This window comes from Strix uralensis, chromosome 1, assembly GCF_047716275.1.
Source record: "Strix uralensis isolate ZFMK-TIS-50842 chromosome 1, bStrUra1, whole genome shotgun sequence".
NCBI classification, from domain to species: domain Eukaryota; kingdom Metazoa; phylum Chordata; class Aves; order Strigiformes; family Strigidae; genus Strix; species Strix uralensis.
Window position 1 is genome coordinate 45,495,264 of NC_133972.1, and position 26,927 is coordinate 45,522,190.

The following is a 26,927-nucleotide window of genomic DNA, read 5'->3' on the forward strand; positions in this document are numbered from 1 at the left end:
ATTTGCCAATGTCAGTACTCCAGAGCACAACTGGGTCAAATCCTTCTGTGGTGTAACTGTTGGCTTCTTAGGGTTCCTCCAGGGGTGAGTGTGGTGCAATGCTATTAGAATCAGTTAGCAAGCAGCCTTTCATTTGTTTTCATGCAAAGCCTGAACAGTTTGCAATTAAGAAAGGGCAAATTACAAAGACTCAAGCTCCTAGATCAAATCTGTCCCTAATTTTTGGGTTGGAAGCCTTATCCAAAGACTCATAAACATGAATATTTTAGGTTCTTCTTATTTCTCTGTTATCATTACAGCTATACAGCACTACCATTTATGTCAGTATACATAAAACATTTAAACTCATGCTGGAATATATACCTGAACCTTCTGGTTCGACTTCAGATTTTAAAGGAGAAACCCCAAAGGGAGCAGAGGCTTTGCTCCAGCAAAGCACTTAAGCTTCTGCTGAATTGTATGTAAACAGATTTCTCCAGCTTTAGAAGTGAGGTTGAAAGACTGTGAATTAGAGGAGCGAACAGAGGAGTACTATTGACCTGATGAATTCCAAGGTTAGAGCAAAGAATAATTGAAACCATTGTTTCCGTAGTCTCAAATTAGTAATAAACTTGCATTTTTCTTGTGTTTAAATGCTTTGTCAGAGCAAGGAAGTAGTCTTCCCTCAAAACTTATGTGTAAGCAATGTCTGTGCCTTTGAAACCAGACTCCTGACTATTCACAAAAGTGTGCCAGAGTTGGTCATCGTAGTAAACTGACTCAGTAATGGAAAAGGGCTTCGGAGGATCACAGGTTTGATGGACTGGTTTGTTTATTTCTTTTTTCATTAATATCATAACTGTTCTGGCCACAGAATTTATCCCGTTTGCCTTTGAAAATTGTGACCCTTGAGAATACCAATTTAAAAGAAGCAGCTGGTTTTTTACCATTGTGACCAACTCATTAGAAGCCAGTGCATTATATCTTTATTAATGTTGAACAGTGTCTTATACCATAAAGGGCCCATTGAACTTAGTGGCTTAATTGCAAAGGAGGTTACTGCTCAACAGTTTTCCCTGTTGCTAAATATGTGACTTTACAAACAGTGCCATAAAAATTCTAAGTATTTCTAAAATGTCCCACTTCTTTGGTCTATGCAATAGGAAGCATTGCACTGTAACTTTAAAATGCCAAAAATAATCAAGAAGACATGTTAGCCATCTCTTAAGAGCATTTCATTTCCAAGCCAATAAATTCAGCTGCTGAATTTTTGTCCTTTGTTTTAGGATGTGACAGTTCTGTTGCATAACTACAATTAAGGAATCTCAGAAGGCTCTGAAATGTTACAGTATTCTGTGGATGCAAATGCAGAGTCGTTTTCATTTAGTTTTACAGCAGGGAAGGGGCACTGGAATGGCAGCATGTTGCCTTTTTTTAACATCTAGTTTATGATTCATTCTGAAATATTCTTTCATTTGGAATTAACTTCAATATTCCTGTTCTGACAAGCAGAGTAAATATTTTAGCAAGGACTTTTTAGAGAGAAATTTTGACAGTAATATACTCCTCCCTTACTGTTACAAAGGAAATACTTGCTGTCCAAACCCAGAGTCGGCATTTTAATGGAAATGGTTCCAAAAGAATACGTAGGATGTTACAAATGTAAAATGCATTTAATGAAAGAGTATACAGATGTCTTTCATGTATTTTAAATAAAAATGTCTAATTTGAGACTTGAGAAAGTCAACAGTGATCTCTGAGCCATATGCTTGTTATTACAATAGTATGTTGTGTATAACTGTCATTCAGTGAGAAACAACACAGACCAAAAAGGAAAAGACATATAAAAACATGAAGTTAAAGGAGGAGAGACCATCTTACAAAGCATTTTTTTTACTATGTTTTTGTCTTGATTAGAATATATCCCTTTCTTGCTTTTTGTTTGCTCACATAACTCCTGCTGATGTCTATAGGGCTTGTTAAAGACATAGGAAAAGGAGAATAGAGGCCAAGCTGCGTGGGCTATAGTGAACCAAAACTGCAAAGAGATGCATACTTGACAGAGAGTTTAAAATAAAAATAAACCACAGTTTCTTTGCTTGGTTTCTGGAGCAGAAAGTCGCAAAACAAGCAGAAAACTTTTGGTTCTTGATTAAATGGTTAGTTTAGCTTTCTTACCTCAACTGCTCTGAGCGTTTCAGGCTTCAACCTTCGTTTCAGTGAAAAGAATTTAGATCTAATTCGACTTAGGTTTATGTCTGTGAAACCAGGGCCTTAGAAAATATTTCAGAAGTAGCTTTAACCTTATGTTTGCATTTTGTTCTTTTGCAAATGTGGTGGAGGTAACCTTGATTTGCTAGTTAGTGGAGTCACGCTTTATTGTGACAAAAAACTAAGAACAGTCCTTCAGTGAAAATAACAAAGACCTACCCCATGGTGATTGATGAGAACGTTGTACAAGTGAAATGAGCTGGAAAGTCATCATCTTGTCTTTTCCTTTGCCACAGGAAAAGCATAACAGAGAGATTTCTTTTCTTCTGGTCCTGATAAGGAATCTAACGAAGCATAAGGAGAGGTTACACAGCATGGAAATGTGTTACATCCAGCTGCTCTCTAGCTTGCAAAGCTGCAGTAAATAATACCGTTGCTATTTAATAAACAAAAGAAAACAGAAGCCCTTTGATAGCGATCCTTAGCCTCTCTCCTTTGCCCTTCTGAAGATACAGTTTGTTTCTACTTAATTGACTGTCATTTTGGAGTAACATAGAGTTTGATATTGTATTGTATGATTTGTAATGGTTTTTTTGTTGATAGGGAAGACAAAAGACTTATCTTTCTAGGGCCTGATTCATCAAAGCACATCAAAGATGTATGTGCTCCAGGTTGTCTGTAGCTACTTTTATTCTCCTAGGTTTTCCATGAATGGTTACAGTGAAGATACACAAGAAGACATGTAGTTTACTTTTCCAAATTGGCTTACATAATCAATAGCGAACTTTTTTGCCTGTCACAAGTTACCCTTTTGAGAAGCAATGATGTATTTGTCACAAGCTACATTTGTCATGTGCATCATTTGTGACACTTTACTTTCAAAAGATACTTCTTCGTGGAAGCAGTTTGTTCCATTGATTGGCTCTTTTTGCAAGTTAACGTCTAACATACCTTTGGCTTTTTATTAAAAATCTCTTAGAGTTTGTTTTGTTTAGCCTTCAGGAAGGTGGGGGAAGGGAGAGAATAACGTGCCTGAGAAACATTGGAGGCAACCTCCTCCCCTCCCAAGAAGACTATTTATTGACTCTCATGTTGCACCTATCCCCCCATACCCAAGCCTCACCCTTACCCCCAAAGCAGAGCTGATTCTTGTCTATTGTACTAACATTAAGAAATAATTACACTCATCGTTCATTGTGTCACTACGAGTTGAAGATGCCTCCTTTTTTAAGAACCAGTCAAGTGTTCAAAAGAAAACAAGGCGAGGTTTACGCTAATGTACATCAGTGTCATTTTGCTCAGAACTGGAGGGGCTATGGCCCGTGGCACTTCAGAGGGACTTGGCAGATGTGTGGGACCACATCCCACCACTGCAGCCACAGCAGACATCTCAGGCACATCACTACCTGTTACAGTTTGTTATATCTGAAATCCAGAGATGAGCTGCTGAGGCATGCTAATAGCTGGCACCTTCTGATGATCTACCTTACTAGGTAATCACCTGGCCTGTGAGAGGCAGCAACTCAAAAATATGGAGTGGGACCACAGGGCCTGAGACTGAGTGTGGTGGGGAAGGAAATGGGTGAGTGGGATGGGGTGCAGTGAAGGCATGAAGAAAAGGGTCAGAACTGTGGATGGGGCAGGAAAGGGCAACAGGGTCCATGAAGGGACAAAAGAAAGAAGGAAAGGAAAGGAAAGGAAAGGAAAGGAAAGGAAAGGAAAGGAAAGGAAAGGAAAGGAAAGGAAAGGAAAGGAAAGGAAAGGAAAGGAAAGGAAAGGAAAGGAAAGGAAAGGAAAGGAAAGGAAAGGAAAGGAAAGGAAAGGAAAGGAAAGGAAAGGAAAGGAAAGGAAAGGAAAGGAAAGGAAAGGAAAGGAAAGGAAAGGAAAGGGAGGAGAAAAGGGAAAAGAAAAGAGTGATAGACCATGTAAGTGGAAGGGAGTGGGCAGCCAGTCCCCTAACCTGGTGCTATCAGCAAACTTCTCATGCTTTTGGTGAAAACAAAAGAATTTGAGCACTTGCTTGACTCCTCTTGCAAAATCTCTTCTCTATGCCTTGTCTGTAGGATAAAGTGCTTGCCTGTTCCCCTTGTAAACCTGTTGGTTCAAGAGTTATTGATTCTTTAATTCAGTGTGATAGAATTGCAAATTAATTGCTACTGTAAATATGGAAAACAACTCAATCTGCTGAGTGCTTCCAAGAAACAATTCTTTTTTTCCCTACTTTTGATTTAGGTGTACTATGGCATCAGTAAGATTCTCATCTTGAAGACTATTTTGACAGTTCATACAATGCTATATCAGCATTGCAAAGCTATAAGTACAGTTCTGGGGTGGGGGCTCCTGGCCAAGATGGTTCCAGTAGGCCACTGCCCCCTCTTGGATCTTCCTTGAAGCCCATTTCTACCCATAACTGATATCCAAGAAATCTTTCCTCTTGTGTATATCCTTGGTTTTCTCAAAGGTTGCTATGCCTTTATAACTGAAAGCAAATTCTAGGTCTTTGGAGTACTTAACAAACATTAACCAGTTAATCTTTGCAACACTCATGGTTAACCATTATCTCTGAATTTATAATATGGAGCAAGAAAGGCAGCAAAGTTAAATGAACTCCTGTGACTAGAACTCAGGTAGTGATTGACCCCAATGTTGAGCCATTGTACAGCACCGTCAAGCACCACGGTGCTTCTGCCATGCAAGTACATTACAAGAAAAAAAAATATTGAAAAGTGACTTTTAAGAAGTGCACAACTGAACTTTATTTGTTATGTATTCCCTTGAGAGGTTAGGAAGGGATTGTCTTCTTACTTTCCACTGCGTTCACATCTTTAATAAAAACTGTTAACTATTTATTAAAAGAGCATCTAATTCTCGAGAGTAGCTGTATTTCGATATCTGCTGTTATGCTGACACTTCTGTCTCCAGGAAGGTTGGCTACATCTCTCCGAAGATCCTGCTGGTTCCAATGAGTGTGGGAGGAAGATGGAAATACTAAAAAGCAGTGGGACCAGCTCAGGTCTTTGAAAATTGATCGATAGAGTCCCAGTGACTTCAACAGGCTTTGGTTTTGCCTAATACGAGGCCATCTTCTTCCTCAGCATGCAAGTGTTGTTCATGACTGTACTGAATTCCTAGACAATTTTATGATGGAAGGAATCAAAATTAATTAGTCCTAAAGTCCACACTCTACAGTAACCCCAATTTCTAATTCAAAAAAGTGATTCTGCTATCCTGACAGCCTCTTTTACAGTGCCTTGAACTCTTATGTATCTGTGTATGTCACAAAATATATTTCCTTATATACCAGGAAATGGAGTGGGCCTGTGTTATAATAAGTTTAAACAAGTTTTCTATTAAACAAAAATCGCTGGGCTGAGTTTATAACTTAGAAGGAGCCATAGGAATTAGGTGCCCAAGTCCTATTGATTCTAAATGATGTTTGGGTTTCTAATCTGTAGGATCCTATTGATTACTTTTTTTCTCAGTTTCAGGAAAGCATAACTTATTTTCTTGTTGCCATGCAGGTGTTTCATAAAGAACCCATGCATTTTTAGTGGATACTGTTTAAAAAAACAACTGAGAGAGAAATTAAAGGAACAGTCTTCTCAAGCCTTTTGTGTCTAGCCAAGGATTTGACAGTTTTGAAAAAAGTCTTGGCTGAAATCTTCAAAGCTGCCTTGGGTGTAGGAGATCTGGTCATCCAAATCCCCTGGGATACTTCTAAACTCTTATCCTTTGTTGTTATGTATCAGCATATAAACAAATCTCAGTCTTCTTGATGGCACACTGCAGACAAACCCAATGAGAGTTTCTGCAGAAATGTCAGTAATGTTGCCAAGGTGTTGATAGACCATTAGGAAGAGTAATCTGTCATAAATCTCTATGTATTTGCATAATTTGAATGCTCCTCTGGACAAGAATCCATGTGGTCTAAGCTGTTTGCACATGATTTTGAGCATGTTAAGACGTTAGTCTTTGTTCTGAAGTTAGCCCTTCTTGTGCTCAGGTGACAATGTAGAGCAGTCATCTTTCAGGGCCTTCCACATTATCTCTAATGTTAGCTTAAGTTAGCAGTCCCCAGAAGATAAATTTACAGATTTACTCTTCTAGGATACTTTACCTCCTAAGTCCGAAGCTGTTTGTAAAGCATTTTTCTTGATGTATGTGCACAGCATTGTTTCAGCTTTCTAATCACTGACCAGCTGGCTTGTTAGTGAATAGAGCTGTGGGCCCCTTGCCACGTTTCATGTGAGGTCTTGGCTGGGTGGCCAAGCAGGCAGCCTGCAGCCAGTGTCAAAGCAATTCAAGAGGTATTGGCACAGCAGTGTCCCCATTAATTTCTGCTTGTCACATGCTGTCATGCAAGTTACACCAGAGAGGAAATGACCGTTAAAAAAAAAAAAAAAGTACGCTTGTGGCACTTGGTCCCCTCCAGACGTTATCCCCGAGGTTAAACAAGTGGATACAATTAGCTGTTATCCACAGACAGCTGCAGGGAAGGAGAAGCTGAGATCTGGGCCCCACAGCAACGTGTCTTTCCTGCTAGCAAGGAGTGTTGGCTGTCAACATATGCCATATTTTTAACCCTTCATGGAGTTTGAGTAAATTAAAAACAGCTATTATGACCAACAGTGTCACGAAGGTGCTGATAAATAGCTGTAGTGCTGATTGAGCTGCATTCTCCTCTAGGAAAGAGGTTTTGTTTATTGGTACCATTCCTTGTAAGGACTGGTGTGAGTGGCACTGGAGGAGAATCAGCTTGTCAGTGGTTGATAATTTACTGTAGTTTGTAGATTCTGGCAGGGAGTGAGACAGTGATTTCTGTGAACTCCTCTCAGAAGCATACTGAAGTAGTTAAAAGGAGTCACATCCAGCTTTGTGGATTTTCTGGGTGGACTAATTTCTCTGATTACATCAGGACAGCCTCCAGAAGGATTGCAACAACTGATGATATGCTTAGGATGTCCCAAAATACAGCTTGGGAATGCAGAAGTGAAGTCTATGAAGAGGAAATGGCAATGATGTCCCATGATGAGAGAAGGAAATATATACTATTAGAAGCAATCAAGAATCTTTTTTAAAAACTGAAAGCACTAAGCTCTACTGAGAGGTGGTAGAGATAGGCAAGTAGACACAGTGCTCCAGAATAGATTGACTTAGTCAAGTGAAAGTCTGGATTTTATCCCAGAAGGAAGAGGCTCACAGCATCAGTCAAAGGAAGGATGACTTGCCTTTTTGAGAAACATGACCACTGAAGAAGCTGGAATTACATGAAAAGTGTACTCCAGAATTCAAACTGCAGCTCTGCCCCAGCTATCCAGCTTGACCTGATGTGACACTTAGATACCAAATTTTGACTGGTGTCAGTCCCCAGACATGTGCCAGAAGGGGCTTCAGAGCTATTTTAAGTCATTTGTATGGGGCTTACCAACTGGGAGAGCCAGTAAAGAGTTTGGGGGCTTTCTTGGTTCATTTTAGTCCTCATCTCTTTTTCAGAGGGTATGAGGAATAAAAGAACAAAGTGAGTAACAACTGTCAAACCAGGATGTGCTGTGGGAGACTACTGTCTCCAATACAGTTTTATGAAAAGCTTGTATCAAAAGAAAGGAAGTTTCTCAGAAAGTATTTGGGGATGTACAAAACTGTGATGATATCATCCAGAGATACAGGAAAAAAATCTGTTTGTTTGCTTATCTAGGCTCAGTTCTATAAATTTTGTTAAGATCTGTGCCTTCTATTGGTTTTTCTACTGGGTACAAAGAGCAGAAAGGTTTGAGCGGTGAAAAAGGATTGTTGATCACAGTTACATTTACCTGCTGTAAAAATTTCACAGCCAGGACAGGCCTTGGTAATGAATGCCACATTTGCCAATTTCTGTCAAATTGTTAAAACAAAATTCCCCTCTGTTCTCATTTAATTTGCATGTATTTTTCTCTTTAAAATACCAGTAGCCAGATAGAAAATGTTATGTGTTTCATTTGCATGTCTGGTAATTCCACTTCGATAGGAATTTTTGATGCACTGAATCACTGAAAATAAGAAAGTAGGACAATAATTACATAGGTTTCCTTTCAGTCATGCAAATTCTTCTGATCAAATATGAAAAATAGCAGCTAATAGAGTAAAACTGGAAAGATCTCTGTTGCAAACTGACTTGACAGGTGTTGAGCTATGAAATGAGAAATTGATGTGGACTTACAGACACTTAAATTAATATTGATCTGCCCAAAATGAAATGCATTGACGAAATGTGTGCCTATACATGTGTATGTACATATGTATCCCACGGATGTTAAGTACACATTTCACATACTGAATTTGGTTTTTGGTTCACAGCTACTGAGATCAGTATAAAAATCTGCCAGTATTAAGATATTGGTAAAACAGACATGTACTAATACTGAAACTTTTAAAGACCTTTAAAATATTAATCCAGGTCTCTATTTTAAGGAGGGCAGACAGAAGGTTACTCAGAACAGTTCCTTGAACACAATTGGGTGCATCTATTTGTCTTAATCTAGTCTTAATTAAGTCACCTTTGCTGCTGGTGAGCACTGGTGTTTGGGGAGTGTTTGGAGCACTCCAAAACAGGCTTGATTAGGATCTCCTGTAGCAGTACAAATTCAGTGGTTCTCTTCTAACTCAGAAGGGACAGTTGGTGTGTTTAAGCAAAGGGACTAGAACAGGTTAAACCTGCTGTGGTGGCTATGAATTGAATTCAGTCTACAAAGAGGAGCATGAAACTAAAAGGAAAATAGTGCCTTGGTATACTGAAAGCTATTATATACATCCATAAAATTCAATCATAAACTTACAGCAATGCAATAGCATTGTTAAGCTTCAAACTTTTTCAAAGACTACCATGGACCTTTATAATTCCATTAAAATTTTGCATTTTTCCTGAATCTTGTGCATGGTGGCAATACTTTTGCTTGAGACTGACATATAACATTCATGATATACAGGCAGGTCTGTGCATAATAGTGACATTTGCAGGTTTTACTGGGCTGACTGTTAACTGATTGACTGATTATTGTATTCCACAATAATTTATTTAGGACTTTCTAATCTTGGTTACCTTACTACTTCTAATAGCAACCAAAATAGTCTTCAAAACAGTATTTTAGAGACGCCAGTCCTTCAGGTGTTGTATCTTTTAAATTGTTATGCAAACAGTTCTAGCCATTAAAAAAACACAAACAACAACAAAAACCCCAGAACAATCCAAGTGTATTCATTTCAGTGTTTACACTTTTGCAGTGGACTAGTATGGATAACAGTGGATTATAATCAGTGGGATTATTCAAAACACTAAAGTGCATGTATACATACATGCATACTTTTGTGAGTGTGCACATCTGTAGGTTCATCCTAACCATTGGATAATCCAGAATCACTTGTCTGAGCTGTGCTTTCTTTCTTTCTTATAAAAGTAGTTTAAAATAGAGTAGAAACTCTTTATCAGAATATATTTTAAAATATCTGTTAATCTACTTAAGTGTATTACAGTATCTTTCATATGATTAAAATAATTTTACAATGCAAAAAGTGAATATTTTACTTCATATTTAAATATATATAATGTTAATTAATTTTTAACAAATTGTTTGCCTTTAGGGTAGCAGCATACAAAACACCAGCAGTTATTAGACCAATTGCTTGTGTGAGCTTGGCAGATATTAGTTCCCTTCTGTTAATAATACACAAAATGAATTTGCTATATTTTCCTCTCTGCACAGCATTTTATTCGATGAACAGAAAATGAACATTTTATATTGTACAATAAGGTTGATTAATATGATTAAATGAACAGTCATTTGGATTTATTGTTCTCTTATCAAAACAGTGAACATATTTAAATTGAACATGCTATGAAGTTCATGTTCTCTTGATACTCTCTAGTTAATTGACAGGAATATCACAGCAGTCTTTGCTTCTGAGGGGCAACCCTTACCCTGTGAATACTGTCATAGGAAGCAATAGGACTACTCTGAGATAAACTGTTACCCAATACAAGGAAAAGTAAGAGCTTTATATCCTGGGTGTATATTGGGTTGGATCATGGATGACTCCTGAGAGGCTGTAGTGTGACTAGGTTAAGGCAGAGAGCAAGCACAGTCTCCTCCTCCCCTTCCTGAATGCCCTGCAGGGAGACTGATCAGAATAGCTTTCAGAATAGCTTTCTCTGGAGAGAAGAAGGAAAAGGGCACAAGGGCAGGGATCTATCTGCCTCTTAGTGTGTCCCAGCCGCTGCACCCAGCCGGCTGCATGGAGAAGAGCATCCTGCGCTTCCATAGGCTGTGGCAAATTGTTTCTCTGCTCCCACAATCACAGTCGTCGCATTCTGGATAGGCTGGTGTGATGGATTCCCAGCCCAGTGTGAGGACAAGATTTAAAAAAGAAAATCACTGCATTTAACAGGGAGCCACTACATTATTACTAATGCCTTTGGGATTCAGTGTAACTACATTAATCATGTCTTTTGCTATTCATGTATCTGTACTGTGTAATTCCTCAGGAATGCCATTGTTTTTTTGGCATTAATTAATGTTGACTGTTTGTTACAAAGTATAACCATAGAAGTTCTGTAATTATTCTGCTTCAAAAATAGGCCCCAGAGAATGTGAAAACTCTTCAAACTTTCATTCCAACATGTTTATAAAACACCCTTTAAAATTAAAGCAATTTGATGGTTGGGGGTTCTGTATAATCCTGTTTTATATGAAGGAAGCCTCATCCTGCTCCTCTTCTGCTCAGAGAAGGTCCTGCTCTTCAGTGAGAGGCAGTGAGTCTTTTTGTCAAACTAGCTTGACTGATTCATTACACATTGCTGCCTAAAACTCATCCCCTTTGTTTACACTTGCAGTTGTCTCTTACGCAAACACTCCTACAGGAAATGTTCAGGATGAGTATCCTAACACCTGCCATCCAAAATAGGGACATTCCATTCTGCTCAGCAAAAAGAGAAAAATTAGTTACAAATAGATAGAAACCCTGGGTGAAGGATGCAGGTTGTTGTGCAGGTGCATGAGATACTTCACAGATGAATAGAAGAAATGTTAGGAGATTGCAAAGGATTTTTGTGTTTTACCAAATGTTAGCACAGAAATTGAGCAGGAAGAAGAAAATAGGCAGGTTTAAAAAAAAGCCATAAAAAGCCTGTGTATTAGTACAAATTTAGGGTCTGTTGTAGTTGACAAGTACTGTGTTGCTTTTATTTGGTGGTACAACCAAGTATATTTGTTGGCTTCCACAGACTTACTTTCTCTGGTATTAGGAACTCCTATCACCGTGACCAAGGGCAATCCAATTAAAGGTTTTTCTTCACATGCTAGTCAACACAGTGTGAGCTTCAGATAATGAGCAGCCTTTCATATGTGTATGTTACCTCTGGGTACATGGGTTCTCTGAAGACATATTCTTCTTCGTGTTTTCCTTCAGGTTGCATCGTGCTGTGTCCTCCTTTACAAAGACAAAATCTAGTATCTATACCTTTACCATGGTGGTGGGTTAGTCTAACCCAACAGCCAAACTCCCACCCAGCCACTCAGTCAATTCCCCCGCCTCAGCAGGGTGGCTACAGAAGATAAAGAACAAGGAACAAGAAAGCTCATGGGCTGAGATAAGACAGGGAGACTGCTTACCAGTTACCATCATGGGCAAAATAGACTTACCTTGGGGAAAATGAACTTAGTTTAATGCCAGTTAAGATAGATATTTAATTGCTCATTCAGGTAGTGGAGGAAAAAAAAAAAAAAAAAGGCAAGCATTCAAAGAACACCTTCCCCTGCTTTTTTCCAGGCTCCACATCACTCCTGACTCTCCCCACACCTAGCAGCACCGGGGCACAGGGTGTGAGGGCTTGTGCTTAGTCCATAGCAGCTCCTCTCTGCCACTCCTTCCACCTCATACTTTCTGCCTGCTGCAGCATAGGTCCTCCCCACAGACTGCAGTTCCTTCAGGAATATCTATCTGCTCCAGTGCAGGTCCTCCATGGGCTGCAGTGTGGATATCTGCTCCACCGTGGAGTACCTCCCCTTTCTCCTCCTCTCACCTTAGTATTCCCTGTGCTGTTTCTCATTCCTTTTGTTCCCTCCTACTCTTTCCCTCCAGCCTTTTCTATCCTTAAATATGTTTTCATGGAGGCACCACCATCTTGGCTGATGGGCCCAGCTGTGCCCTGCGGTGGGTCTGTTGGAGCCAGCTGGAACCGGCTGGAACCGACTGTGTCTGGCACTGGGCAACCCCTGGTCTCCCTGATAGAGGCCCCTGCAGCCCCGTCTGCCAGCACCTGGGCACCAACACCCAAAACAGCTCCCTACTTTCTGTTTTCTTTGAGTAGATATTTGAATTATTTGGTCGACAGCCATGCCATCCTCTTTTGGATTAGGCAGGCAGAGTACTCCAGAGAATGTGGCTGGTCTTAAACAACAAGTAAGTTACTGCAGGCAGTTGACAGATATCTTAGCTGGAAGTCAAGATGGTGGGTGACTCTTAAAGGATCAGAGTGGCATTTTGAAAACCAATGGCTTGGAAGGGAATTATGGATCAGACACTGGAGGAGGGCTAAGAGGGGTCAGTGAAGCGTAGAGTCAAGAGGGGATGGGACAAGGAGGAGACAAAAGTCTGTAGGAAATCAAGGCTTTCTGCTCCTGCTGCCCCTGAGTCAGGAAATGTGAGCCGTGAAGCCCACCTTTGGCAGAGGCAGCAACAGCAGCTGCTCAGCCTAACCCAAGACTATCCTCATCCTTGCTAACACCAGAGGCAGAATATGCAGGACATATTTCTGTGTATTATTGAGACTCATGACATAATATGGTATTGCTTGAAAAGTTCATCGTAATTTGGTCCTGACATTCAGTGCTGATAAATTCAGTAAATATCAATGCCATCACTGATACCATATATGGTGGAAGATGCAAAAGATGCAGCATTTCCATAACAGATTTTGCTAACTGTTTCCATTAGGAGGCTTTTACAAAATTAAAGCTACATATTTGCCTCTAAGGATAGTGTATTTGTTCTTCGCATCGCAAAATAGCTCAGTTTTCAACTGAGTTACGAATAAATATTTTAGATTTGTGCATAGACCACATTGAATATGTAGGCTGAAAAGGAAAAACACTGTAAAGCCATGATTATCTGAAAGTAATCACAGTGGAATAATGTAAATATCTTCAATTCATGCAACAACCATCATAGGTTTTGTGATATTAGAAGCATGGCAAAAATCTCTAATCTGAAACAACAAGTGCTATTCTGTGTCCATGTTTGTAAACATACAATATCCAAAGAGCATCTGATAGACGTCAGTACAGGTTTGATCATGACTCATTAGAGCTTGTTCCTCAAATCTGCTAAGGCATGAATCTTCTTGTTTGTCAAATAGAATTGATCACTTTTCAGTTAACTTTTGAAATACAATTTTAACTGCAATTCCAAAGTATGGTATGCCTAGCTACCACAGAAAATTTCTAAGGAAAAAATTCTAAGGATTAGAACAAACAAATCCTTGAGGCACATGAGGACTCTTGCAGTTATTTCTAGATCTTGGAAATTGAGATAATACTGGGTAATCCTCACTAACAATGATGCATTTCCATCAGATGAGTGGAATTACCCTGATTTCATTAGCTAGTGATCTGGCTTGTGCATGTTTACAGCCTTTATCCAATTTGCTAGCAAAGGTTAGTATCTTCTGACATTAGTTATGAAAACATACAGCCCAGACTGAGTCTGATATTTCTTGTAAGTGGCTGACTGAATATGAACTAATTTTCAAAATGTGAGGCCTAATGGTTTTTGACTAGGCTTATGTACAGCACAAAATTAATCATTCATTATGGATAAAAAAGTCATTTAAAAGCCCTCTCTTTTGTTTGCTTTGCTATTGAAAATCTATTTGTGCAAAGAAATATCAAATTCTGAGCTGCACAATTTGGTATTCTGTATTTAAAGTGCATAATAATAAGCTATGTCATGCGATTTTGTTTTATGCTCTTTTTCTAACTGGATGAGAATTTAAAAAAAAAGGATAATAATGAATCACAAATAGCAATGGTCTTTTTACATCAAAGTGCCCTTCTTTACACACATGAAGCTTTGGGCTGTTCTTCCAAGATAATTTTGAACTGAAATATATTCATATATGTAATAGTAAGTAATAAGGAATAGCAAAAGAGCATAATCAACAGTCCAAAATGAATACTAGAGAATAAGCTGTATGGACTAACTCTGAATTTCCTGGAAGAAGAAATACAGCACTTTTTTCCCCAGTTCTTTTTTTTTTTCCTAATACCTTTTAAATTTGCACTTTCCTGGAACACTTTTCTGCAGCACATCTCATTTTTTGTGTGTGAAGAGAACTTCAGTAAATGATATTAATGTTTTGAGTCCTATGGAGGGAGACAAAGATATACCTGTTTCTATTTGCAAATATTTTCCTTTTTCTACCTGTGCCTGAAAGAAGACTCTGAATTTAGAAACTGAAGACATTGCTTGCAACTTGCAACTAGCAGAGCAGAATTGCATTTGCTGAGCTTGAAGAAGAAAGTCAAAAAACCAGCATCAGTTGTAGGAAAAAAATATTCTTGATATGTTTGGTAACTGCAGAAATGAGTTTACATACTTGACAATGAGTAGGATGCAGAATGTCACTAAAAGGACTCAGCAGGGTGACTAATCCTTAAGTTCTTGAAATTATTTTCTTATTTTATCTGATGTCTACCTGGAATAAAAAGCATAGGGCCCAAATTCAGTGAAACCATTAAGTACATACTTAAGATACCCATGTGCTTAAATGTTCTTGGTGTGTTTTTTACATCTGCAAGGCTGATCCAAAGACTCTTGGGATTTAAGTTACAATAGCAGAGAGTGAGCAGATATGACATGTATTAATTCTACTGATGAATGAAACCTACAGAGCTGTAGTCTGAGCTCTTCCCCATATTTCTGAACTGCAAAGGAAATTATATAAATACAAGAGGATTCAGTACACTTTATATATTTGTTTTAAAGGTGCAAACCCTATTATACTAGTTATCAAAATTATCAGATCTCAGTTTTTCCTGGGGAAGCAAAGGGACTAAAAGGCATCAGCTAACAGGGAATGGGGTTCTCAGTTTACCACCATCCTTCAGAGGTGATAATAATTAAATGCTGTCACAGAATCTGTAGTTCCATAGTAATATCTCCACCATCAGGGTCTTCAAACAAAAACTGATTACTCTATGAGCAGCCCACTGTTACTACTGTTTGGAGAGTTATAGACTATATATAGAAATGGCCATGTTTTATCAGAGGTTAGATTAGAGCTTCCAGCCTCAATATCTATACATTTTCTAATACTTTCTGTAGAGATGATCAGGGAACATTTCCTGAAAATTATTAAATTATATAGCTACATCTATAAAGTATATCTTTAAAATGCGTCCAGCTAAAGCAGTATTATCAAGTTGAATGTTTTGAGCTATTTGTAAACCCATTTTCAGGTATCATTCCTTTTAATAGTGTGCCTTGAATATTTACTTGAAACATGCCCAAGTCCATAGAGAAGAATAAAAGCAACCAACTTCAATTTATCCTTCTTCCCTTTTCTCATATTTCATGCCATCCACCTCTCCAAGATTATTTTGGTTTCTAATAACGGGATTGGCAGACACCCTGCTGCATGGCTTATGGAAGGGTATAGGTCACCAGTAAAAACACAGAGCTGGAGTTTCATGAACTCAAGTCACGTGCATACAGAAACTAAACATTTTCTTTATCCCTTTTGTTTCTTACTTGTTGCAGCATCTTCTTGTAACTGCCTGTTTTGCAAATATAATTTTCAAGTTGACAGTATCCTTCTAATTTGGAATTCAGGGGATTTCTAGTATTTAGTTTTGAGTCTGTTGGTTCATTCCTTTCACATTACTAAGATTAATGTGAAAACATGAGTACAGACAAAATAGTTTCTTTGGCTGTGGAAATGTGATAGAAGATTGCATCACTATAACAAAACAGAAAGCAAAATGAGAACTGTTACTTATGATTATTACACTGATTTAGTGCTTAACTTTGATCTAAAGGTAGTTTCTGCCCTATTCAGTAAATTCCATACAGTAGGTTTTGCCAAGTAAACTTTTTCCCTCTACAACATTAAATCCTGGTGAATTTGTCATTTAAACAGCTTTTCTGATTGAAACAGATCCTTGTGCCTGTTGAAGTGAATGATAAAATTTCATTTCACTGGGGCAGGACAAAGCATGAACTTGTGAGATGCAAAGTAGTGTGTGGTTTAAAGTTAAGAGTAAAAAGCTGCTATGTATTTTTCTTACTTGGACAGCATTCTTTTGAAGTTGTCCTGGGATTTACAGACATGTTTTTGCTATTTCTTTTAAGTATGTTGACCAGTCTTTATACTTCTATCAATCAACTTCAAATAATTGAACTAGAAATAATACATTAACTTGATAAGGACACCTGTTCAAGTCAGCTAGTTCTAGCAACATCCTCTCCATTTTATATTAATAGTTGTTTTTATCTCCTGTGCACATATTTAAATCAATATTTATTAAATTAGTTTTGCAGATTTTGACAGGGAGTTTGCTTGTTTGCTACTTTGTCTTGATAATTGAATATTGATTTCTTCTTTATATTTAGGATATGATGCTTCAACTGTTTCGTGGACTGGATTTTCTGCATTCACATCGTGTGGTGCATCGGGACCTGAAACCCCAAAATATCCTTGTAACCAGCAGCGGGCAGATAAAGTTAGCTGACTTTGGCCTTGCACGAATCTACAGTTTTCAGATGGCTCTTACCTCAGTGGTGAGTTTCTGGAGGCTTCTATTTTTCTTATAATGCAGCCATGTGCTTTCCTCTCTCTGTTCCTGGCTTTTTATCCCAGATTATAATGCGGCTTCTAAAACCATCTTTGCAGTTACTTATGTCTCCGAAAGCAATTGCTTTCCAGCCACATTGTAGTTGTTGTGGTTACTTTGTACAAGTAATCAATTACTGATTGCTGGTTCTAAATTAAATCATAACTGGTTACCAAAGGATAGGTATGTGCTAGTTCTCTGAAACTCCCTCAGTCTAGCTTCTGCTGTGGTACTGACTTCTTTTGCACATTAAGCCAGACGGGTATGGTGAAAGTTTCTGAAGTACCTATTTTAAGATAAAGCTCTTGCTGAATTCCAGGTATCTTGCCTGAAAAAATACACAGATACTTGTGAAAATGCCACACTGTCATGCCTCTGATTTTCCATCTCTCTGAATATGGGTTCGATGCTTGTTCCCATATGTTACTGAATGATCCCAAATAGGGCTGTGCTGGAGGCAGCTCAAGTGGACCTGACAGCCAAAATCACAGCTATTTCCCAAGCCAACTGTTAAAGGGCACCTCCAGTATCTCTAGGCCCCCTGCCACTGTTGCCCCTCTCCCAGCAGCTCTCCTGGTTGTCCTTGGCTCAGACATGATCTCACTCCCAGAAGGTCTGGCCCTCTCCTGCATTAATGCTGGTAGAAAAGCTCTGCCAGCTCCTCATTTTTTGACCCCATTTCCACGCTTGCTGGCCCTGCCCCCAGAATCAGCTGCTGTTAGCTTGGCACAGCATCTCTGGAGTGTATTGAAGAGTAACCGTGCTGCATGCATGTTGGGTGTCATTTGGTTTTGTTGCCTGCTCATTAATTTTTTCGTTTCCATTTTCTATTCTGAGTATCACAACTGCCATGGCAGTATCACTTAAAGGGAGAACTGCTGAGAAGAGAAACCGAAAGGAGTCCACTTTGCATTTTACATAATATTGTAGAAATTAGCCTGTCTCACGTTGATAAAAAGCAACCCATTGTTGTTATTAGTTACTGTAAGAATCTTCCCATCGTTGTGTGATGTAACTATGACATCCTGGATTCCGGCTTCAGTGTGAATGAAGGCAGGAAGAAACATCTTGCTAAACATAGGAGAGTATCCTCATCCCATAAAGCATTTGTAAACTTGTGTTTTGGGGCTGTTTTTTTTCATTGCCTGTAGGATGTAGCCTAATCCAAAGCTGAAAGAATCTCTCTGCTGAGGTCAGTGAGGATTGATCATGTTGTAACTCAAAACAGAGATTTGAAGAAAAGGAGAGAAAGGTTGTTCCTGAATTGCTGTAATTTTTCATTTCCCAGTTATCAGCCAGTAACAGCTTCAGTGAGTATTTCTGCTGATCCATAAAATTCTTCAAGCTAAATTTGCAGTGTTCTAAGGCTTCCAGCAGGGCATTTTTTAAGTTTTGCATAAAATGAGGAAAAAATATCTACAGAACTGAGCAGGAGTTTGTCCATGATCATGTAGTCTGCATAGGAAGGAAGGTCCAAAGACCCAGAAGTAGAGTGCATCTACTGAGGCAAAAGCATACCAAGACCTGCTTGAAAGAGAACATTGCCAGAACTGCTATGCAAAGGATATACCTATGCCCAAGTATCTAATACTTGCGTGCTAGAAATCATGTTTCAAAATCCATTAGCTAGTACCCTTAGCACTGCTATGAATAAGAGTTGTTCAGACCAAGGGATTGTCCACATGCAAGTTTGTACTGTGTTTGCACAAGTATTCAATTGTCATTGCACCTATGCTAAAGAGTATTAAAAAAATTGAATTAATCAGTGACCAATGACAAATAAAGTATATGGGCATAGACATGAAGAATGGCTTTCACACCTAGAACTTAGTGTATCGTTGTTTTCTTACTTAAAAAAACCCAAACAGCTATGACCATGGTTTTTTTAAGTTAAAAATTTATTGGTTTTAAAACACTTAGTGTTTAACACCTTCAAAATCAGCTTTTGTCTGGATATGTAGAAACCTATAGGGGCGTGTTGCTTACAATGTGATAATGTGGTATGGTTTTAAATGTCAGTCTTCATTGCTCCTACAGACTGAGTGCTGGTTAGAAACTTTTACTAAATGTATATTAGCTGACACAGGCCATCAGTTTTCCTTTTCTGAATGTAACTTTTACCTTTGGTTAGTTGCTTTGGTGTGCGAATTCTTCGTTATTTTTCCTCCACTAAAACTCAGTACAGGAAACAAAACTTAAAAATAACCAAACACCTTCTCTTTTTTAAACATAAAGATATTCTTGACTTTACTGTTCCCAAAATAGTCTAAATTGCAGTTCATCACCAGGCAGTGAGTAAACTTTCATTGACTTCAGCAGGACCGGCTTTGTTTTGAAGTGTTTGCAGAAAAAAATGTTGTATTATAAAACACAGCATATATCAACACATATATCGATTAATAGAAGTCCTAGCTTGCAAGAATTTGCTTCAGAGATATATTGAAAAGTGATAGTGCAGACAGCCCGGTGATAAAAGGCACATTGCATGTGCTATCATTGTGATCAATACAAGGGCTCTGCAGCATTTCCTTCAGAAGAGAAGCTTACTGCAAGATAAACTACACGAATCATTTTTTGAAGTATCAGATCATTTCCAAGATGCATCCTTATTCATTGCTCACAAAGAAACTCTTCAGGTGGGGCAAAAAAAGCTTACCATGAAAGTAATCCAGTAAAAACTGATCCAACCCAAGTACTCTGGGTGTTGCAAATGGTAACTTCAAAGCAGTGTCTCTCTGATAGCCAGTTATTTCCACAGAATCCTTCTGGCAGATCAGTTGTCTGGGTATAATTCTGTCATTTAGAGAAACCTCTTGATATTTCTTTCAGTGAATGAATAAAGGATTCAAACTAATGTTACGCAGGCTTGGGGGAGACAGAGTGGAGATCACTACTCCCAGCTGTGGTCAGACTGAGAACTGATACAGGTCTGAAATAACAGCCCTAGAAAGAATGAGGTTGGGCAGGAGTGTCTCAGATGGTGGGTAATAGGGCACGCTTTTGGTTTCCTACAAAGTTAGACTCTTTTTCAAGCGTTGGTCTTGGCCCTTGGGGAAATTTTGAATAGGCTTTGTGATAACAGAGAAGCTCCATAGGATGGAGGAGGTGTATTGATGTGACTGTAATTTTAGAGTTTGATAGCAAAAGCTAATGAACTGTCACTTTTTTTCCTGGTGTAGAAAAATGGACACTCAGTTCTAACTTTCTCTGAGCAAAGGAGCAAGTGGCTGTCTGGAAAATCTGAAGTATTATGAAGAAGAAATAAGCCATTTATGTATTTCTGTTGACTTCTTGAGCCTTAAAGAAAGGAAATGAAGCTGAATCATGGCACATGAGAATGCTGAGATAAGCACACGCAGTTGTGATCACAGCATCTAGGTGGAGCTGAGGCTGTCCAGCTTTTAAAACCTGATCTCCATTAGGATCTGAGTGAAACTGGCAAAATGTTAGTGTTTGTAACACACTCATAATACTTTCTTTGAAAACATGTGTGCTTTACCTTAGATGGCAGCACTACTGATGGGGTTTTTTCCCATGAAATGCAAACAAAATTAGTTTATGTCTTCCTTTTTAAAAAAAACCACTTGTTTTCTGATTTACTGAACATGAGAAGGGCAAACATTTTCTCTGCTGATGCTCTAAGCTCTTGAATACTAGACTCTGCTAAATTGACAATTAAAAAGAGAAGACACAAAAAATCTTCCAGTGACTGTCAGTGAATAATTTTAGATTACGCTAGCATTTTATTTGAGTGTTTCTTCAGGATAAAAACTTTCCATCCATTTCTGGCAGTCACTTCAGCACAAATGGTTTACATGTCACATCATGCAGGAACTTGGATTTCATTTTGTTGGTATAGTAGCAAGGGAGCATAAAATAATTTTCACTAACTGGGCTTACTTTGTAAAAATAAATATATAAATTAGTTACAGCAACAAAAACAACAAGAAAAAAAAGATAGAAAAACCCTCTTCCAAAGCGAAACGAGTGCTTTCCTGTTTTCTGCCCACTGTTGCATTGTAATTTTCTAATAAATGCCACCTGTTAGTAAATAATGTGAATGCAAACTCTCGTCTGAGCTAATATGATACTTGGGAGTACAGTCAAAGAACTTTCTTTTGCTCTGCCTTCTTTTTTTCCCCTTTTTTTATGGCCATCTCTTCCTGATACTATGGTTCCCAAAATCCACATATTTATTCGTGTGTAATGCACCCTGCAGAGTCCATTCCTATGCTGCATATGTTCCAGCAGACCTGGAGTCTGTTGCAGTACAGCTTTAACCTCGGATGCATTGGGCATCCCTAAATGGACCCAATTCAGCAATCTACTTAAAGCTCGCAGTTGACATCAAACATAGGAGTAGACCAATGGAAATGAATCAAGCACCTGCCTCTGGTGAGTCAAAGTCAAAATCTGGGCTGTGTTAGAGTGCCCTGATGGAATCAGTACAGTGACACTAGATTTTATCTCACACATAATTTGATAAGAGCATAAATCTTCCTCCCTCTGACAGGTGGAAGTGACATTGTTTTGGTACACACAGAGCCTTCACTGTTGTGAAGAAGCACATCGCCTTAGATCTGAGCCCCAACCTCCAGTTCTTTCTTCATGGTGCATTTCTCTAGTCCACCCAAACAGCCCTGAAAAGGAAAATGAGTCACAGACAGACATCCAGAGGATCAAAATATGTGTTGTTGAGCTTGTCAGTGCTGCTGCTGAAAGGTTGTGGCTATTTAGGAATGCAGTATGATTAAATTGGTTGGCTTATTTAGGGAAAATCTGTCTTCCCTAGTAACACAGAGTTCTGCATAAAAAGTCCCTGTAACTGGCTTTGTGAAGAAACAAGTGAATTTCTCTGATATTTTAACATCTGGGTAGCTGAAGAAATCTTTATTGCATCCTCCCAAACACCCTATAGGAAAGTTATTTCCATCACATAAAATGAGTCATTTATCTCCAGAGCCATCTTAAGAACAAAAATCATTATCAGCACATTGACAGTAAAGCCTGCAGCTGACTAAAAACATTTCAATATATATTTACATTGACTTCACTCAGATCAGATGTTCACTAAGAGGGATCAGATTTATATGAAAATAACAATGAAAAAACAGATTGCTCAATGTCACAATATTATCAAAGAGCAATGCAGAAATTCATGTGGACAGAGTTAGGAAATTAGAATAGAAGTTTCTTTTATTCATCTGCATTATGATCATATAAGATATTTTTCAACACTGACTTAATTTTTGTTGCTCATCATAAGAAACTTTAAAGTTGCTAAGACTTGTCTGGAAAAGCAGTACTAGCTGCTCTCATAGAGAGACAGAGGATTTATGGCAAGGTTGTTATTTTCAGAAACACGTCCTAGAGATGATATTTTAAGGGTGCCATTTCACAGTCAGCATAAGTAGATGTGACATTTCTACTGCTGCTGAAAGGATGGCCCTGCTTTTGACCACATGCCCCCATCACTTCCCTTGCATCGGCATTAGTGGTCGCGCCCTTGCAGTCCAACTGCAAAAGAGCCCCATAAAAAGTCGTTATTCATTTTCAGGTGGATTAGCAGATGCAAATCACTGCACAGCCACATGAGTAAAAGCACTGACAAACAGGGGACGGTGAACAGAAAGATGGGGTCATCCACTCGGTAGACACCACAGTCTTAGATTTGTTGGAGTCAGTTATGAAACCACATCTGAAGTCTTCAGCTGAGGACTCGAATAACTAAACTAACTCAAAGGCGGAAATGTTTTTCAAAACCTCACAACTCATGCTGTTTTGAAGATGTTAGATGAACCAGTTACTGGTTCATTTAAGGCTCTTACTGTATCCGACTTTGAGAAAACTTCTAAGGGTATCTGTATCGATGTTTGAAGTATTTTTTACCCTCCCAGTGCCAAGGCCTGCGTTCAGGGCTCTGTGCTGTTACTCTGCAGCTGATGCCACAACTCACCCTCGAGACCTGTCAGGAATGCAGGGAATGCAACCCTCTGCTCTGATTCAGGCCCAGGTTTATCATGAACCATGAAAAGCCTATCTTTTAATCTTTCAAAGAAAGTAAATTATTTCACAGTAAACAAGCAAATTGGCTCCACATGAGAATATTTTCTGTGCCAGAAAACTCCTTTTCAGAGCTGTAAACATTAGAATATATATCATGTGATGACAGAGTTTGTCCACACTGAGCTGAGCATGTTTTGTGGCCTGCAGTTGCACCAGTGCAACCTTGCAGAATAAATTTACCTTGTGCTGGTGGAAAGATGGAAAAAAGGTACAACTTCGAGCACAGTTCATATCAGAACAAAGGAACTTTCTGTTGGGCTGGACCAAAGGTTGACTGTGTGCACTATCAAAGGATAATGTCCAACAGAGGGGTGCTAAGGAAGGAGAGTAAGAACCAGCTTTCAGCAATCAGAAATTTAGCAGTTTCCAATGCTGGAAATTGTATCTGGATCATTGTCTGTAATAATTACTGAAGTACCCATCCTCCATAAATTAATCTAATTACTTTTTGAACCATTTATACTTTGGGCTGCAGTTAACTTCTGCACTGTAAGAAAAGCTTTTTATTTTGTTTTAATCTGACACCTGGTAATTTTACTTAGGTTCCTCTTAATTCTGGTTTTGTGAGGCATTCCCCTTTCAACTCTGGGTGAAATTTGGTTATTATTTTGCAGCAGTACAGTTCCATTGGTGCAAGAAAAATGTACTCAGTGCAAATAGACCTTCACATGTTGATGTGAAGATAAAATGAAATGTTATTTTTTCTTTTCTCTTCTCTTTATTTTCCTTCTCTTTCACTTAAGAAGATACATTGTTAGTAATAGTACAGTACTAACTTACAGTTTTCCTACAAATATCTGGTGAATGGACTTTAGGATGTAGAACTAAATTTATAAGGAACAAGCTGTGCTTAATCTGCTAAAAAAATGGGGGGGGAGGTTGTAAAAAAGGGAAAGAAAGGCAGAAAATTACTACTGTGTATTTTCTCTATACTATAAAAGAGCATCCTGCTATTGTGTGACTGTACTTCTATCTTCTGTTTTCATATATAAAAATATGCGGTGCATTTCCCCCACCCAGTGATTTACATCTTCTTTGTACTATTTTTCTGTTGATTTAAGCGGGTCTGTTTTTACATATACTCCCAGAGATAATTGAGTGGGTTGGATTGTAAAAACAATTTGATTGTTTGACAAGGTCTCTCCCTGTGTATTTACAAAACTGTTCCCACATAATTTCAAACCATCCTGAAACACTAAAATACAGCCTCAGGTTATGCTCTTATCAGAGCACACAGGGTAGGCAGGCATGGGCCTGTCTCTCACTTGAATGTGAGACAGCCAAAAGAAGAGGAGCAGAGAAAATAGCATGCTGTCCTTGGAGCTTGTGCTATTCCAGAGTGAAGGCAGGTGTCTGTACCCTGCTGATGGAAATGCTCTTAGGGCTTAATATATAATAAAAATGAGTTGTTGGCATGTTTTTGCAGCAGCAGGGAAGTATCCGTAAATCTTCTCCACACACTGGCTAAACTGCTGTAGAAGGTATTTCTAACTGAAAATTCCCTTGTACAGGTACACTCAAGGAAATTTCTCTTAGCCTAACAATATTTAGTACTTGTTCAGAGCTGCTGACATGGAATTCTAGAGCTCAAAAGCAGAAGAGACGTGCAATCATCCGGTCCTTTTGTGAATCAGGCAGGATTGTTTTCTGTTATGTCATTTCTAATGTTTTGCCCATGTTAACTTTAAATGTGCCAACAAATAGGGATTCCATCTCTTCCCATGGGAGCCTGTTCCAAAACCTCTATATAATCACTCTCAGAAAGTTTCCTTGATGTCCAGCCTTCAATTTCCCATTCTTAATTTAACTCCATTATATTCTTTGTTATTATATGCTGAATGGTAGCAGATGGCCAAGGCCTTGTTGTTGGCTCCCTGCATTAGAAAAATCAGTTACATATTGCTGTATACATACATCCCCACAAAACGTGAAAAGATAATTCATTTGATAAACAGTGGATGTACAGTAGGCCTAGATTATCCAGATTTCAGTAAATTATAGGACACCAATGAATTAAACTAGATTTCTCTAGACTTCCCATCTTCTAGAATTAAGTGGATAAATCCAGAGGAAAATATGTTAAAGAATTATTGACATACAAGGTGAATTCCTCAGTTTTGGGGATCTTACAAATACCTTGGTAAAAAGCTGCAGAGATCACAGGCATGCTAGGAGTCACTGTTTAGATGCATGAAAAGAGCAAATGGAAATTTAAACTGTTAGGTTTAAGATTTTTCATTAGAAATAAGAAAATACTGATGCCACAACACAAATTAGTTGATCAGACCTCATCTAGAATACTGTGAGCTGTTCAGTTTCTCTGTGATTGAGAGATGATTTTGGACAGGAACAAGCATGGGGAAAGACAGATTTCTGTCCAATGGTCAGGGAAGGCAGGACACTATTTCCTGAAATGCAAAAAGAACCTGACTTAATTTAACAAAATTAATCATGAGAGTAGGTATAGTTGATATCTAAAAACATCAGGAAGGGTTAAAAAAACAATGGTGGCATGAGAACTGGTTAGTTTAAACTGGGTTTAAATAACTTTAGACAGGAAATTAGAAAACAAGTAGTGAGATTCTGAAGCAGCCTACAGTAAGACCAATGCAGGCAAGCAATATAACCAATTTTGAGAGAGAGCTTGATGAACGTCTGCGATGCAGTTGGCAATCTTGATCACTGAAGTGGTCTATTCCAGTTGTCTGTATTCACCCCTTCAAGGTTTCGTGTACATTATATAGTCAGCTTTATCAAAGAGATGCACTTCATGAACTCCACCCTGAACAGAAACAGCTTTCAGCAAGTCAGATGGATTGGCATAAATGTCAGAACAAAATCATGTTCCAAAGAAAGAAATGGTGAGCTACTTAGCTTTATTAAGATGAGATGGAGCAAATAATGAAGATGGTCTCATAAACCAAAGGAGGCTACAGTTCAAATAAAGGCTAGCATGAGAGCACAAATAATTAAAATGAGATATAAACCAGAGAGGCACTCCACTGAAGAAGTGAAAAGACAACCTGGAAGTTTCCCAAATAGGGATGAAAGATGATCTGAAGGCAAAAAAGGGATCTTTGTTGGGACAGCAAGTTGAAAAAGTCCAGATGGAGTGGGAAGTCTGGTTGCAACGTTCCCCATCTGGAAATGAGATGAACCTGGCAAGTCACATCAGTGAACAACAACCAACCTGACTGCTGAAGATCTGATCAGAAGGCTTTCCATGAAACAGAGGATGCCAGAAAAGCTTGGATAAACTTGGAACTGGCTAACAGAAATAACCTGCAACAAGGACTTGAAAAAATCAGCAGATGAAAGTAAGCAGAAGCACAGGCTACTGTGGAAGTAAAGTGAACATCTGCATGTAAAAATGAACCCGTCAGGAGACTGTTTATCATTTTCAAACTTAGTATGCATCCTGAAGCCTTATATTTTCCCAGCTCAAATAATACAAATCCCTACTGAAAATCCTAGGGAAACTGACTTCAGCATTGTACTCTATATGAATGGTGAGGAAAAGGAGCACAAAGGAACACTTCTGGTAGCCTTTCTAGGTAGCCCAGCTCTGATGATGCTTCAGAATTTATACTCAGCCTCAGCTGTTCAGATCTGCTATAAGGCCATATGTTAAGGACAACCATCAATCTGAGTGGGCTTGGATACTCCTAAGAGCTAGAGAGAGGAGAAAGAGAGGGACACCTGAGGACACTTGCATTCTTACAACATGCAGACACCACAGAGCCTGACAAGACACATTAGCAGTCACTGGGTTTTGCGATCAAGGTAAAGCAGAGAAGACAAAGGCACTCT

The 26,927-nt window shown here is 38.7% G+C and overlaps 1 protein-coding gene across 1 annotated transcript in view; it reads left to right on the forward strand.

The window, feature by feature from the left end:
* Positions 1-26,927, forward strand: part of CDK6 (cyclin dependent kinase 6) — a 141,540-nt gene that overhangs the window by 42,894 nt on the left and 71,719 nt on the right. Inside the window, exon 4 of the mRNA XM_074864510.1 lies at positions 16,831-16,998. Coding sequence (XP_074720611.1) covers positions 16,831-16,998 — 168 coding nt within the window. The remainder of the gene's footprint in view (positions 1-16,830; positions 16,999-26,927) is intronic.